General features: G+C 41.5%; 1 protein-coding gene across 2 annotated transcripts in view; it reads right to left on the bottom strand.

The window, feature by feature from the left end:
• Positions 1 to 11309: 11309 nt before the first annotated feature.
• WIF1 (WNT inhibitory factor 1) overlaps positions 11310 to 17608 on the bottom strand; it is a 68348-nt gene continuing 62049 nt past the window's right edge. For both annotated transcript variants that reach the window (XM_059404711.1, XM_059404710.1), the window contains 3 exons: positions 15787 to 15882; positions 15179 to 15274; positions 11310 to 12180 (listed from right to left, as the gene is read on the bottom strand). In XM_059404711.1, coding sequence (XP_059260694.1) covers positions 12059 to 12180; positions 15179 to 15274; positions 15787 to 15882 — 314 coding nt within the window. In that variant the 3' untranslated portion in view covers positions 11310 to 12058. The remainder of the gene's footprint in view (positions 12181 to 15178; positions 15275 to 15786; positions 15883 to 17608) is intronic.

Here is a 17608-nt window from a genome sequence, read left to right as displayed (position 1 = left end):
CTTCTCTGCTGATTTGGATGCCTTTAATTTCTTTTCGTTGCTACAAACATTCTTGCTCATGATTCCTGAAGCATTATACAAAGTCTCCCTAGGGAATGGAATTGCTGCGTCTTAGAGGCTGGGTAGGTTCAACTTTTCAAGATAATGTGAAATCCCTTTCCAACTTGGTAGTGTCAGTGTATATTCCCACCAACAGTGGATGGTCATTCCTGTGGATTTTGTGGCTTCACATTTTTTCCAACACTTCCATTGTATTGGATTGATTGAATGATGATATTTTGGGTAAAATTTCATTTACCTTTCAAATGATTATTGCATATGTCCTTTTCCTCTTTTTTTTTCTTTTTATTTAAAGAGTGATAATACCCATGATCATCATTTCTTGGGTTCTATCTTGTTTATGTGGGTCCTTGGACACTGGATGCTATCCCCTCATCCACCTGATGAAGTAGTTAACTGTCATCTTTGGGGTCCTAGAGATATTATCATCAGAGTATATGTTACAAACTGTATTTCCCCAAGTGATAGCCATCACACATTTATAACATGGGACTTGAGAACCAAGATTAATCTGTAAAATCCTGTCATACTGCAGTTTGACAGTAGATATCTAATTTCTGAAGTCTGTCCTAAGGTCTTTCAGATATAGATATAGATATAGATATAGATATAGATATAATATAGATAGAGATATAGATATAAAATCACCAATAATCACCAATCACCAGTTTTGTGAAAGAAAAATTTCTTTCTCAGTTAAGTGCCTGGTTGATTTCCAAATATATGGAAAATCACCATTTTTAAGGAATGTTTGCAACAATGTGAATGGTTCATCAGAAGCCTGGAGCTTCCTGTCAACCTTTTTGAGAGAAAGCCCATAGGAAATATTATGGGATGGACCCAAAGGGACATGGATCATCATTCTGTTTTGGGAGGTTCCAGTGTGATTGTCTCCCAGAACACCTTTCTTCTGAGGGAAGAGGTCCCAGCAAGCTTAGCTCAGAGCTATGTGTGTGGAAGGAGTGGGGGGGGGGTTGACATGTTTTGAGGCTACCCATCTTGGGCCAAACTAAGGCTCAGGAAGTCCATTGGGCCACAAGACCCTGGTGCCTTTAGGCACCAGGCCAAGGCAGGGTGAGCAGGAGGTCCATGAAAGAGGTAGAGAAGAGGATGGCACTGTGGACTTCAGAGGCTGGACTCAAACCCAACCTTTCCCATGGCAATCCTGGGCAGGTCTTCTCCATGATCTGCGAGCCTGAGATCATGCTTTGTCTGATGATTTGCTCTATCAGTAGAATTCTCAACCTTTCCATCATTCACTTTACCTTTAGCATATGTAGTCTTGTGCTATTATTTACTTAAAAAATAATTTTACTGAAGTATAATATGCATAGTTTGAAAGTCACTGATTTTAAGCATATAATTCAATGATTTTTAGTGAGTTTGCTGAGTTGTGCAACCATCACCAAAATCTGGTTTTGAAACAGTTGCATTATCCAGTGATGTTTATCCTCAGGGAATCTTTGCTTCCCCCACCCCACCGCCAGGCTCAGACAACTACTAGTCTGCTTTCTACCTCTATAGATTTTCCTTTCCTGGATATTTTGTGTAAATGGAGTCATATAAAATGTGATTTTTTGAATCTGGCTTCTTTCACTTAGCATGAACTTCCTCTGTGTTGTAGTGTGTATCAGTATTTCATTCCTTTTTATGGTTGGATAGTTTTCCATTCTTTGGTTATACCATCCTGTATTTGTCATTCACTAGTTGGTGGACTTTGGCTGTTTCCACCTTTTGGCTAATAAGAATAGTGCTGCTCTGAAATTCATGTGTAAGTCTTTGTGTGGACATAGGCTTTCTCTTGGGTATATACAGAGGAACGGAATTGCTGCATCCTATGGTAAGAATACCTAGCTATTTAAGAAACTGCCAAAGTGTTTCTGCATTAGTGCCTGATTTTACATTCCATGCGATTGACTTCTTTGTATGAGTTCTTTCTCTGTAAACTGTAGACTTTTTGCAGACAGCAATCCTGCTTGTAGCCCCTTGTAACTCCAACTGTCAGCATAGAATAGGGTTGTGGTCGTTAATGATAATGGTGGTAGTGGGCTGAGTGGTGGCTCTGAAGATATTATCCATGTCATAATCTCTGGAACCTGTGAATATGGCCTTATATGGCAAAAGAGGTTAGGAGGAGCTCCTCTTGAGAGGAGGAGCTCATCCTGGAATAAGCAGGTGGGTCCTAAATGGTGTCACAAGTACCATTAAAAGTAGAGAGGGAGATTGCATGCAGATACCCAGAGGAGAAGACTATGTGAATGCACAGAAGAGAGAAGTGGCCACAAGCCAAGGAATGCTGACAGCTACCAAAATCTGGAAGAGGCAAAAAAAGAAACTCTTCCCGAGAGCTTCCATAAAGTGTCTGACAACAGACCTGGCCTGACAACACCTCATTTCCACTTGGTGACACTGAGTTTGGACTTCTGGCCTCTGGAGCTATGAGAATAAATTTCTATTAAGCCGTGAAATTTATGATAATTTGTTACAGCAGCCACAGGAAACTAATACGATTGCTTAAAATGGTGGCTAAATAGAGCAAGAGTAGAAGCCCAAACACGGCATATTGGGGGGGGTCATAAACATACGCCTGGATCCAGAAGGTAGAGAGGTTTCCAATTCCTTTTGAGTAAACCTTTTTATGAATAAAGTGCATTCACAGACTCATTCAGTCATTCATTTTCAACCACTGACGTTTTAGGAGCTCTGCTTGACCGCCCTTATTCTATGTGACCATGTTTTTCTTTCCATCTGGGAAGGAATTACATATCAGCCATTTTTGGATGTATTTTATTTTCTCTTGTACCCAAACCAATGTTACTGCCCATAATCACAGAGTAGATTTTGGAACCAGATTGCCTGTGTTCAAGTACTGGCTTGGCCGCTAGTCAGTTGTGTGGCTCTGGGCATGTCCCTTAGCCTTTTTTGTGCATGGGATCCCTTATCCAAATAATGGAAATAATACTTGTACAAACCTTGTAACCTTTTTGTAAGGATTAAACAGTAAAGGTTTAACAACATTTCTCTCTTTGTTAAGATTTTATTTATTTATTTGACACAGAGAGATAGAGAAAATGAGAGAGCGAACACAAGGAGGGGGAGTAGGAGAGGGGGAAGCAGACTTCTCAGTGAGTAGGGAGCGCCATGCGGGTCTTGATCCCAGCACTCTGGGATCATGACCTGAGCCCAAGGCAGACACTTAATGACTGAGCCACCCAGGTGCCCTGACAACCACCTCTCTTGATGTGTAACATTTGCTAATCTCTGTTGTAAATGCTCCTTCCAGGGACAACTTGAAGCCATCAAAGTAGCATCACTGAATATGGGGTTGGAAAGAGATGCACAGTAACGTACCAGGACATAATATTTCCTCTAACACAGTTACGATGGCTTGAAATAACCTCAAAAATGTATATAATAGTAAAATGTAGTAAAATAATCAGGAAGAGATTAATTTTGAACATTTGTTAACCTTGTTTTTAAAAATAATTTATTTAATTATTTCATCATGACTGTGTTTAACACCTGGCTCATAAATTTCCAAAAATTTAACAACCAACACCTTCTCATGAGCTGGTATAATCTGACTACAGCTTATTTAAATTAATGTATATAAGGAACTTGGGACACAGCCCAGCACACAGCAGATAGTATATAAGTGTTAGCCGATTTCTACTGCTCCCGCTATTATTTTGACTACTTGAGCTCTATACATGCTGAAATTAGGCATTTTTCTTCATTACCCTACAAAAGCCCTAGCACTGACCCAGGATCCTCTCCTATCCCCAGGGATGACTAATTATTGTTAGAAGAGACCCAAATTTAAGAGCCTGGGCACCCAAGAACAGCACTGAATTGGTAGCAAAACGGAGGACATGATGGTTTCTCCATCTCTTTATCAGAATGTCTGATGCATTCAAAGCAGTTTGGGCTCGGGAGCCAAGTGGTAGGAGTAAAGGAAAGGCCCAGAAGGGGATGAGGAGGGCAACATCTAGCTTTCGCATCATTTTAGGGATCTTGGGTAGGAGATACCAGTCAGCCAGTGGCAGAGTTGAAGCTTGGGTCTCTCCGTTCCAGCCTGCTATTCTTCCTGGTGCGCCTTGCTCCCTGTTAGTCTTTAGACAGTGACCTTTTGTTCTCTGCCTGACATCTCTACCTCTGATTTAAAGTTGAGTAATATTTAAGAAGACATGGAGATCAAGAATTTATGAATCACCATAAACACAGCCCAAAAGCATGTGACTTGAAGAAGTGCTTTAGCTAGGTAGTTCACACGGGCTCCCCTTGTGTGGGATGTTGCTCAAGTAACTAGAAAATTAATTTATTATAATGATCCCTTTATCCTTTGTTGGTGAAACTAATCCCATGAAGTTGTATACTTTTTCTTAAATTTATTTTTATTTTTTAATTTTTTAAAAGATTTTATTTATTTATTTGACAGACAGAAATCACAAGTAGGCAGAAGGCAGGCACAGAGTAAGGGGGAGGCAGGCTTCTTGCCGAGCAGAGAGCCCGATGCGTGGCTTGATCCCAAGACCGTGGGATCATGACCTAAGCCGAAGGCAGAGGCTTTAACCCACTGAGCCACCCAGGTGCCCCAGAGTTGTAAACTTTTATCTGAAGTTTTAAAGGACTTTTAACCATAACCGAAATATTTTTCTAATACTCCTTTAAATGAGTGAAGCTGGAATCTAACAGATCAATTTATTCTGGAATACACAGGGTAAAAATACACAAATTACATAAAACCAGCTGATTTACAAGTTAACCTGGAAGTTCTTTGCATTGTAAGTTTTAAGTTTTAGTTTTCCTTGAATTAGCTCCAAATAGAATAACATTAAAAATTCTGAAGAAAATAAAAGAACATAGTAAGTGCTCAACTTCAGACTCAATACTATCTATTCTGGGACTGTGCACCACAAAGTGTGCTGTGTAAAATTTTATTCCCTAGGAAATGCTTTAGGGAAGAAAGCTCTCTCTGATCAAGTAAGTTTGGGGAAGGCTACATATTCATCCGCTCTTGGAAATGCACGAGGCAGGCTAATGTGGTAAAGGCTCTGAGCAGTGATACTAGAAAGACAACTCCCTGATTTCCTGGAACTCCCCCATCTCAGAGACTTACCTGGCCTCAGAATCTTGTTTTCACATATGTCACGTTAACTTCTTGAACAACTGAGAACAATTTTGGAACCCCCACACTGGGTTATTGTTAGCATTAATAAATTGGTTTGTGATCTTCAGGAAACCCTGGCCTCAGTTTCTCCTTTGAACTCATAACCTGCTGACAGAGACGCCGTGAACCAAAATTTCCCCAGAAAGCTTCTCTAAAAACTTTGGAATGCTGCTTCTGTGTTTGGCCAAGGTTCATCACCAGAAAGCCACCTTCTTGGTTCTTCTGTGAGAACTCCATTCTGTAACAACTCTCAGTAAAGCACTTCCACAGGATGCCCACATAGACGCGGACGCTGGGTGAGAGGCCAGGGAAGCTAGAACTTGCTTCAATTTCAACCTGATGCTTTGTTTCAAAGGTCCTGCTTTTTTCTTCTTCTGAAGGCACAACTGCTAGTAATTTCCTTTAGCTCATTTGTAGCCACTTACACGGAGACAAGTTGTCATGGAATTACCTATGTCCACATTATCGTTTCAAGGCTGACTTAAATGTGAAGCCAGGATGACTGGAGCCTTAAGGCTCATCTCGGTTTATTCCTCTGCTGCCTTTCCAGTCTGGGTTCAGTTTAGAAACCAGGTAGTACGTAATCTAAAACAAGCCAGGGCAGAATGTCCACATGACTGAAGAGCAGAGTAGCTTTAAAACTCCAGTAGGTTACTTGGGAGTTTAGCTCTTGTGACACAAGCCGAGGATTCATTAATCAACATGACACCCAATGGACTAGGGGCCCAGAACTTCGCTTCGGCTCCTTCCCAGAGTGTTTTAGGCTTAAAGAGGAGCAAATACCCATCTTTACAAAGTAGAAAATCATCACAAATTAGTTTTGGGTGTTTCCTTGAAGTGAGGGCTTTTCGGGATATTTGTCTTTGGGGTTTCTGGAGAGTGTCAGAAGGCTCTTCACCAAATCAAGCCTCCCTGGGAGGAGATGAACTTCATTTCTAAAACAAAGCTTTCGATCCCAATTCCAGCCAGATTTCTGCCTTGGTCTTCTAATAAAGAACAGCAGTTATAACTTGGAAAAACCCAAGATTATCGTTTTGGTTAAAGGAGATGGTTCACAAAATTCTGAAAAATATCTTTCCCTTGTGAGCTCTAACTGCAAGCTACAAATCTTTCCTAACTGGGAAATGAGGTTCAAAGAACTTGACTAGACTGAAGTATAATTTGCCCCATATTTTCTTCCCTATTTTTGTGTTTGTGGTATGAATGCAGTAGTGAGGCAGTAAATGGTTACTGACTTAACTGGTCTGATGGTGAATGAGTCTTCCACTCTCAAGGCTTGGGTTTTGAAGTTGAGAGAGGAACAGGCACGGAAGAGCTTATCTGGCCAGTGCCTTAGGAGAGGAAGATGTTTTGCATTTTAGCTAGACTTCCTTGTCCACGGACCTAAGAACTTGCACCTGGTCAGGGCCAGCTTCATGGATGTGTGAACTATGCTGTTGCACAGGGCCCTTGCTTGGAGAAAGATCCCAGGCTTAATGCCCTGTGGTCATCATGGTGATATTCTTAATGCTTTTTGAACAAGGGGCCCCATATTTTCATCTTGCATTGGGCCCCTCTAATGAGACAGCTAGTCTCTGTGTGGATTATTGATGACAAAGGCTCTCCACTTTCCTCTTGCTCTTCTCTCTCCCGCCTATAGCCCCTGACTCAGCCTCAAGACCATGCTCAGTGTCATGGTCAATGGAGTGGGAAGCTGATACTCACTCTGTTGTGAGTCAACTTTCAGTGGTCCTCCTGTGCATCATATGGATTATTTGTCATCTCAGAGTGGCCTTCTCTTTGTCTGGACTTTGGAGAAATGCCAGGTAATTCCAACAGCTGTGCCAGCCAAACATGATCAGAAAGGGAATTGTGTTACCTAGGAAAAGCTTTGTAATACCAAAGCTTAATAAAAACTATTTTTTCATGTGTAATTTCTAGATTCTTATTAACAATAAACCAGTAAATAGGTGCAAAATCAATTTCCACTGGAGTTTATATTAGAATTTTTAAAAAAGTCTTACTGAACACCTGAATACTGTTTTATGATGTCCGTTTCCTGTAGATTGTTTCTATTTTTTTTATGTTGAGCCATCTGGAGGACATTTATTCAATAGGCTTATGAAACTGTTATATTTGCACCACTTGCATAAACTGCCTAAAAATTATGATGATGAAACCCCTGTCTTTGGATAGTCCTTTGTTTTCTCTCCTTTTCTTTCCTTTTTATTGCCTCAGGAAATTCTTCTGAAATGGCCATGTTTCTCATTTAACTAATTTAAAAATTGCTCACCTCACTGTGTTCTCTCTTCTTCCCTTACTTTGGTAGAAATGCTGTTATGAAACTGCACTTTACTGTGATGATTTGTGCCTTCTTGAAGAGCATGGAAAGAAATAGTTCTACCTGTGGCTACTCAGTCTATATGACTGAGTCATGTGTCATGCGTGACCCTCTGACCTCCTTGTGAGAACCCACAGGAGACATTGCTCCCCACTTTCGGTTTTGGTGGAAGGGCTAGCTCTTCTGGGGGCGTTGCCAAGCCCAGCAAGCTAGAATTGTATTCTAAGGGTCACTGGACAGGGAATGAGATGGGAAAAAAAATCTTGTTACCAAAGTTTCTTTTAGGAGGGGTACTATATATGGTTGCAGGGAATACTCTGAGAAGCCACTTGGGGAGGAGCTAAGAATTTCCAGGAGCATGATCAAGTAAACAGTACACTCTGTAAACTTCCCTCTGAGCATCTTGGCTGGATTGAACTGGAGAGTTTTGTTTGCTGGGTGGGGCATGGAATTTTAGGACCGGAGACAAACTGCCTGGGATACTGGATGAGAAGCTGAACCCTGTCAGGAACCCTTTTTTTTTTTTTAAAACCTCTTTAAGCAGCTCCTTGTAAATAAATGTGGTAAAGGTTTTTCTTTTAAAAGATATTTTCTTTTTTTATTTTTAATTTTATTTTTATATTTGACAGAGAGAGAGACAATGAGAGAGGGAATACAAACAGGGGAGTGGAAGAGGGAGAAGCAGGTTCCCCACTGAGCAGGGCTTGATCCCAGGACTCTGGGATCATGACCGGAGCTGAAGGCAGCTGCTTAACCAACTGAGCCACCCAGGCACCCCACATATGGAAGATATATTTTATTTTATTTTATTTTATTTTTTTTTTAAGATTTTATTTATTTATTTGTAAGAGAGAGTGAGAGCGAGCACAGGCAGACAGAGTGGAAGGCAGAGTCAGAGGGAGAAGCAGGCTCCCTGCGGAGCAAGGAGCCCGATGTGGGACTCGATCCCAGGACGCTGGGACCATGACCTGAGCCGAAGGCAGCTGCTTAACCAACTGAGCCACCCAGGCGTCCCGAAGATATATTTTAAAGACCATTGGCTTTAAAGCAGTTTTCCTACAGACCTTCCTATCTTAATCCAGCCCTAATATAAGTGTCTTATGTAGCTTAACTTATCCTGAGCAACTAGTTAGTTTTTGTGTTTACGGTTTTGGGACTCATAACCAGCCCCAATTTCCTCCTGGAGGCGGCTGGAGCAGGGCCCAATTTTATCTTGCCAGACTGTGTACATCTTCTCAGACCACCTTAACTCCTCACTCTTTTAACTTTTAAAGTATTGTTTAGAGGTATTTTATATAAATAGTCTCCTGTCTTTCAGAGGAGGTGGGGGGAGGAGCGAGGGAGAGGGAGAGAAAATCCCAAGCAGGCTCCAGGCTCAGCCCAGAGTCCAATGCAGGGCTCAGTCTCATGACCCTGAGATCATGACCTGAGCTGAAATCAAGACTTGGAGGCTCAACTGAGCCACCCAGGCACCCCTCCTCCTCTTTCTCTTCCTTCTCTTCTTCTTCCTCTCCCTTCTTCTCTTTTGTGGTTACTTCAGAAGAGTAACAGCAATTATTTCATATCCCATATCATTGGTATTTGTTGTGATTCTACACAACCTGACAAAGTAACCAGAGGGCGTATTTTGGATGAAGATTCATAATGCACACAGGGGAAGGAGATCAATTTGCCAAATAAATAAATAAATAAACTAAAGGCTATACCCTGTTATAACAAATAAACATAGACACAGAAAAGCAGCAAATGGGTGCTCAGTCATTAAGTGTATACATTCAGCTTAGGTCATGATGTCAGGGTCCTGGGATCAGGCCCTGCTTGGAGCCACTGCATCAGGCTCTCTACTCTGGAGGGAGACTCCTTCTCCCTCTCCCTCTGCCCTCCCAACCCTTGCTCATGCATTCTCTCTCTCTCTCTCTTTCAAATAAGTCAATAAAATCTTTAAAACAAAATAAAGACACAATAAAACACAAGTGAATTGTATTGCACTTCACCAGATAAAGCCATTATGTATATTTATATTAAAAGCAATTCAATATAGAATTAGTACTATTCACTTATAGTAAAACTAATAATCAACAAATTATCAGACTAACATCCTAATAACAGTACTTCTAGTGCCTATCAGACATTTCCACCAAGATGTCCCAAAGGCACATTAAGCTCAATATATTCAGTACCAAACTCAGCATCTCTGGAAACCCTCACCACTGCCCATACTTCTTCCTCCTTAGTCACTTACATCACCATTTGGATTCCTCTCTAGAACCCTGCATTCACCCAGTGACCCAGTCCCTTGCTTATGATTGAAATCCTTCTTGACTGCAGACTCTGATTCTAAAGCCATTTCAGCTTCCTCTCACTCCTCTTAGCCTGAGTTCTCCTATGGGTGTGTACCCCCGGGTGTGCATAAAACTATCTTCTGGATAAATGGAGAAAATGCTAGAGCTTCTACTTATATTTTTATCTCTTCAACATATCTGGTTTTTTAAAAGCATACCAGTTAAATATGTAAATAAATAATAGTCACATGTAGGAGTATGTGCTCAGAAATTTCTAATGAAATACGATTGGTTTGGAGTCAGAATGGTTTGGAGATGACCCATGTAGACTATCGTGGTTTGTCACACTGCCTTCAGTCTAACTTCCCCGCCATTTTATTACTCATCCACGAGGTAAAAAGTGCTTGGAATAAACTAAGTACTGTGTAAGTATTAGCTATTAGTAGTAGCATCCTAGCCCCAAACTTAACTTTCTGTCACCGTCTTAAACCCTCATTATCAAGCATCTGGATTTTTACTTCAAAGTCTTAAATCAGTTGTTTTTCATACTGGGATTCCCATTGTGAGCTTCTTGGCTCTTGGCCTGCTCCTCCAAGTCTGTGTGAACAGAAGCTGGCACTCTAGGCTCTGGCTAGTTAGAGGAGGAAGACTGCCGTGGCCCTGCACCATGAAAAGACATGTTCACTCTGCGTCCAGCTTTTCCCTTGATCACTTCCCATGACACGTCACATTCCTGGACCACACAAGTCGTTAGGCCACTGCCCAGCAAAAGAAGAACATATAGGCTTTGGATTATCTATAACATAAAGTCCACATTTCCTTGGCAGGATGAGGAGACTAAAATATATTGGACAGTACCTGCTTGGGATTTGTAGAGTTTTGTGTTCTACTGCATTTGCTGAGAAAAAAGGAGGGGGAACCACCTTGTGCGAATTCTCCAGAATCAGGTGACATGAATTCAAACCCATCCCACTTGAGTGTGATCTTGGATAAATTGCTATGTATCTTCCTACCTCAGTTTTCTTATATGTAAAAGGACAAAATGATACCTGCCTCAACTGATTGTAAGATAACACACTATCATGTTCTTGGGAACCAATAGGTTTTTCATAAATGGTAGCTCTTGTCATTTGCAACATTCTGACACTTTAAGAAAGTCTTAGAAAGTCTCCCTCTGAAGGGATATTTAACACATTCTAGTGAAGAGACAACGTCTAAAAACCAATGCCAACTAAATGAGAGCTGACAAACATGGGAAGGTCTCGGGCAGGGCTCAGAGTGTAGCTGGGGGAGAGGGCTGGGAGGGACAGGTGGCCCTGGGGAGCCCGACTGGGTCAGAGAATAGAATCTCTTCTGTTTTTTATGATTCTGCAGAGTTTCCTTCGTAACCAACTTTATTTCCACTCACTGCAACTCATTGACACGGACTTTATTTCCATAAGATTGCACATGCACAGACCACTCCATACAACCCTCAGAAAACTAAAGCAGCACCTTTATTTTATACAAACAGTATAAAATATTCGTTATGTAAGAGCTGTGTTTTTACAATATATTATATTGCTTCAAGCCAATGCCAAAAGTCCATACGTTATAGTCCCTATTTTATTTTGTTTACAATATATTATATTGTTAAATGCCACTGCCACCATGTTCTTTCTCTCTCTCTCTCTTTCTTTCTTTCTCTTTCTTTCAATACTGAATTCTCTGGAATCATGGTAAGGTCAAAATTTGGTCAAAATATGGTGTATTGAGAGTTTAAGAACAAGAGGAACTTTAAAAATGTGACAAATGTCTAAACCCATGACAGTAAAATTAGAAATGTTGTAACTTCAACACGGTTAACTGCTCCATCCAAACCCTTGATTTATGCATTTCTGTTCCATGTCCAGTGTTCCCCAGGCCCTCGACACCATGAGTACATTGTAATTTTGGAAATTATTCGCCAGCTACACAACTGAAAAGACACAATTTTAACCTGATCAACTGACATAACATCTAATCTGTCCCAAAGCACTGAAACAAGAAATCTATACCATCCCGCTACAGACATACTTAGAAAACTTAAAAGGAAGAGTAAATATCAGCTCAGTGATTTATAATGAAGCTAATAAAATTCAGGCCAGTATTCTGAACTGTAATGAACATTATTTGAACATTCAACACATGAAAGGTTAACAAAGGCTATGAACTTAGTGTAACTTAAAACGTTTCAGATGTCGGAGTTCACCAGATGTAATTGGATTCAGGTGGATCCTGCCGCTCCTCAGCCTTTTTAAGTGAAGGCGTGTGCTGCCCCAGCCGGGTGCCTGCTGGCCTCAGGGCATGCATGAGGCGGGCTCCGTACCCTGTAAAATTATTCACAGCTTAAAAGAAAAGAAACTACAAAAACAGGCTCTTCAGATTCATTACTAACCATTCAAATGAAATCCATTTTCCCTTTTCAACCCAGAGTAGACCACAGCCACCACAAAAAGCCACCTGAATGAAGAGATGTTACAGGTTCAAGGTCTCTGCTAAAAAAGGAACCTATTTTAGGAATGCCATCAAATCTGGCTTCCATCAAAGCTCTGACTCCCTATAGATTTTGGCTATGCAGAAACTCTTGATGCAAAGTTTGGATGGATGGGGTCGAATGAAGGATTTTCTCCACCCAAGGTCTGGTAAGGATCTGGCACTGAGGTCCCCAAAGCAGGGATGTTCCTGCAGAGGATCTGATCATTTTCACTGCATTGCAAATCCAGCCTCGATTATATTGCTCTGGAACACTCCCCACTCTTCATCTCTTCATAGTGATCGCACAATCAAGTGTGGCGACTGCACTTACACAAAATGGGAATTTTGCAAGAACTAAGGACCTCCACCCTGCATTTTAGAGAAGGGTTATGATTTGAACAGACTCCTTATCCATGGGGATTTGTCAGTTTCAGTCATGGTGGGCATCTATCCATTTCCAGCTTAGTTGTAAGTGGACCGTAATACTAAGTTCCATAGCTTCAGACCTCCCTTTCTCCTACTTGCCAACTTCTAGAGGTGCTTGAGGCACTGACTCCTTTCTCCTGATTTCCTAAAAGGGATCCAAGGGGGCAATCACATTTTTAAAAATCTGCCTCCATCTTCCTGTGCATTAAAGTAGAGTTTGGCATTCCATTTGTTCCCTGTGGTTTTTAAATGCAAGCATGCCACTAAGTAACTACTGAGAACAGAATACTTTGTTCCCGAATGTGTTTCTCTGAATTGTCAGTATGTAGGCTGGTAGCTCAAGGAACAGCCAGAACATGAGCCAACAATGCACTGGAGTAAATCCTTACCCTGCTGTTCTCCCCGCCACCCATGAAGCCCGAACCTCCCTGCTGGCGAGGGTGAGCCTCAGCCAGGAAGTCTGTCTCCAATGTCCTCCTCCCCACTAACACGTCTGGGTGCCTGAGACCTCCCAAAGTGTCACCTCTCTGGGAGTCTGCTCTCTCCAGCACTCCATGCCTCCGACCTTCCTTGTCACCTCCCCATGGTCAAAATAAATCTCTTTCTTTCTGCCTGATTCTCTAAGCTCATGTACAAAATGGCTGGGTGGCCTCTCCTGGACACCACATTTGCATTTTAATCAGGCGCTGGGGCATCATCTTGAGGCAATGCTGTGAGTTGAGGGTACATCAATGACAAAACTCTCAGCAGCAGGTCGAGGAGTGGGGGGTGCATGGGGGCTGGCAGTCCTGTCCGAATTGCTCATCGATGCTACTCGAGGGCCCCTGACTTGCCTTCTTTTTGGTGATGTGACTGGTTTATCAGCAGGAACTACTCTCTTGCCATCACTCTTGGTCACCAGGTCCCAAATGTGGGTCCTAGAGGAGCTTTGCAACTGATTGATGCCTGGGATGTATAGTGTGACCTCAGCCCATCCCTAGGCTGGAGGATGTCTCAAAAGTTACTTGCATCCCGAGTTAAAGGTGGCATAAAAGATTTGGTTTACTCTTTCCCCAAGTATCTCTTGAAATGGTTAGTTTTCTGCAGTTCTTTTAGTCCAAAAAAAGCTTCCCCTAAGTGTGTCCCTGTAGGGATACATTTAGCCATTACTACCTGTGGAAAGAACCCTTTTCCAGAAGAGCCGAACTTCTGGTTAAGCTACACCCACCTGAAGCCAATTCAATCTACCATCCAGTCAATGTAGCACATGACAAGACTCAAGTCAATGGCTTAGTGTAGCACAGACCAGACACCAACTTGCCTTAAAACCAACAAACAAAAAAGCATGTATACCTACATGTAAATGTATTAGATATACACCATAATAATATAATGTGAACATTATAAAATACACACAAAAATTAGAGATTTGAGATTGAGATATATATTTATATATAAACTTATATATAAATATAATAAAATAACAAAAAATATAAAACTATTGTCAAACCCGTCTTTTCCATCCACCTAGCTGATAACTTCCATACTCCCTGGGCTGCATAGACCACCCTTTGGAAACTGTGGCTCTAGAAAAATATCTGCTGTGAAGGTGATCTGTGCAATTTGTGTCCATTATTTTGGAAACTGACTGTGATAGGCACAAGCTGAACTTCTGCGCTTGAAGGTTATTGGATGACTGAAGCCTGCCTTCCTTCAAAGGCAAGGTGGACTGTGGGCCCAAGCTTAGGAGAGGGAACGCTAGCCCCACCAGGTGGGGCATTTTCTGTCGTCTCACTGACAGGTCTCCAGTGCCTGGATTCTTGCTTGGAACAGAGAAGATCTCAATCAAAATGAAATGGTTGAATTGAATCAGTGTTGTTTTGTGCCGAAAACAGACCAGTGGTTTATCATCTCTACAGATAGCTCATTTTTGGTAGTCAGTAAATTTTAAAATATACAACTCCATACTCCCTAGACCTTTCCTTTCTTTCCTTCTTTTTTCTTTCTTTTGTTTTTCTGCCTCAAAAGAACTTATTTGAAACATATCACAACCAATAACATTTAGTAATCTTCAAGAGCAAAATTCTTCATGTTTTATATGCTCATGGGTAGATCTTAAAGATAAAATCAGAGCCAAATAGATGTATATATTTGGTTTAGACTCTCATACTTGTTATCTCTTTCATAGTTACCACACTCTATTACCAAAGCAACCTGAATTACTGCTTTAACTTAGAAAAGTGGAGCTATTTTACAGATGTGGTGATAATTTGCACAGCTGCATTGCCCTTAGACTCTAAAACTTAGGCTCAAAGGGTTAGAGAGTTGAGGGGGCCAGGGATGAGCCCTGGGGACAGGAGGCAAACATGGGAAGCAGGGCTGAGCTACGGGTCATCTATCAGCTGCCGGAGCCAAGATAGGCTCGAGGTGCACCCTCCCACTCACTTTTATTGCAGTGTCTTCCGTGCCAGCCTTCCTGACATTGGCACTTGCTGGGCTCATGACAGGTTCCGTGGGTACCGCAGCCAGGCTCACAGACCGCTAGAACCGGAGGAGATAGAAAGTGTTTCCTGAGCTTTCACTGTTCAAGAGAATTAGTTGCTTTTCCTGCAGTTCTTTAGAATGTATTAGTTTGGGCTTCATCCCCTTTTGTTGTTTTGTTGTTGTTGTTGATTTTTCTAAGCCAATCTCCAGCTCTAAGTCAGTTTGGGACTTTCTGAAAAAAGGCCCGAGAGAGATGGTAAACTAAGCTTGATGCTTCTGAGTCACAAAAGATGCTCAGTAGGACTCGGAAACTGCTGGAATGGAAGCTCATTTTCCTTAAGAAAACCCCCAATAGTTAAAAAGCTGAGTTGCTCATGTGTGAATGTGTCCGTGTTTTCACATGCATGGATTTAATACATTGTCTTTGTTCTAGAGAAAGGGAACAAAGATGTCCTTGAGACAGGTTCATGGTGATGCTTAGGCAACATGCAGGAGGCCCAGAAGTTGTGTAGGAGGAGATCCCTGAGCTCGAGCTGATTCTGCGGTACTTACTGATTCTGGGTACTTACGCTTGGAACAGAGGTCTCCTTGGTAACCTTTGGAGCACTTACATTTGCTTTTACCAATGCATTTACCTCCATTTCGACAGGGCTGCGGGCATTTGCCTGAAACAGAGAAGGATGCAGATAAGCCAGGAACTCAGTGCTTCATTCAGAGATATTCACGTTTTTCAAGGGAATTGCAGGGCTTTGAGAGGATAAATACTTTTAGATGGCATCGATTCCCATTTATTTCAGACCTGCTCTGGCTTTGATACCGTTGGAGTTTCATTCTTAGAACAAACGGGTTAGTATTTTCACTTGTGATTTCTAATGGATATCTGTTACGATAAATGTGTTGCCCACATGCTATGTGTATATAACTTTTTTGGTAAGCAGAATAAAATTCTGTTTTGCAAACACTTGTAATTTAAGATACAGTACAGGTTAAGATGTGAATAAACCACCAAGTGATCTCTCTGAGTTCTGACTTTGAATGTCACTCTTTCTAAAAGCAGACCTACACCTGTGCCCAGTGGTATCTTTCCTAGCCAAGGATTCTCCAGAGAGCAGGGCTTGCATGCAGAGAGTTTCTTTGTTAAAGTGATCCTAGGAAACCAGAATGGGGGGACAGGGAGAGGAAAGAATGGAAGGAAGGAAAGCCAACACAAACGTGTGTGTGGGGGTTGGTCATCACTTTAGGCAACCAGGCTCTATCCTGTGCGATTCTTCTGAGAGGCCGTGGACACTGCACCTTCAAGTTACTCTTAAGAAGAGAGAGGGGAGGATTTGTTCATTGGCACCTGTCTTCCATTGGTTGAGGGTCACCCTATGGAATGACTTCCTCACACCTCCAGTATGCCCCTATGTGAGTGCTGACTGATTTTGTAGGACTCATAGGAGTCTCTGGGTAGAAAGCAGAAGTGTGGAGCAACTAAGATGGGGTACCATGAGGTTATGCCACCCAAAACAGGTTTGCACAGCAGTGACTGGAGTGAAAAGCGGGTTGAGAGGAGATATGAAGTAGGGCACCAAAGAGGCCCCATACCACACCAATGCTTTTTTTTCTAGAATGTCTTAGAGCCTCAAAATACATCACTCTTTCTTTTATGTCGGTGCCAAATGAGAATTGCTAATGTTTTCACAGCTCTTTGGGTTACAGGATTTTAGAGCTGCAGTAGGGCCTTAGATGTAAAAATGATAAAATGATAGTCTTTTATTCCAGAAGCTATTTATTCTCCCTCTGCAATCTAGAATTTGCCATTCAAGGCTGGGTGATTTGAAGAAGTAGAAGAAAAAGGGTGGGTCACCCAGAGCTGACTGCATCCCGTGACTAGCATGATGGCATTCCAGAGAGAGCAAATACCCATTAGGTTTTGGGAGTGAAGGGATTTGGATTTTTTTTTTATTGTTGTTCTTTTTCTTTTTTTTTACATTTCAGCAGAATACTCATTACAAAGGTCTCAATACATAAGGGGAAGAAATGAAATCTTTATCATAAAACACACTTTTATTCTCTAAGCTCTTCTTTTTATGGTCAAAAGAGCCTTCAAATGAAGTGAGCTACTATGTTTTACGAGCAAGCGCTATGTTTGATAAACATAAATTCCATATGCAAATTATTTTGCTGAAACACTTTACTTCTCTTTTCACTTATTCACAAGGACCTTCTCCAATGTATAAATTCAGCAAAGCAACATTTAGCCATTGTGCAGACAATAGAGACATAATATTGAGATGTTAGAGTCTCTCAAAAACCTGGAATGCCATTATACCTTTAAGTTTTTCTGATGCAGGGATGTTCTAGAAACAGGCATCAAATGACCTTAATAATAGAATACTACCTTTTCAC

The sequence above is a fragment of the Mustela nigripes genome, chromosome 6 (genome assembly GCF_022355385.1).
Source record: "Mustela nigripes isolate SB6536 chromosome 6, MUSNIG.SB6536, whole genome shotgun sequence".
Classification (NCBI taxonomy): Eukaryota; Metazoa; Chordata; class Mammalia; order Carnivora; family Mustelidae; genus Mustela; species Mustela nigripes.
Note: the sequence above shows the minus strand (reverse complement) of the source record. Positions and strands in the feature narration are given on the sequence as shown.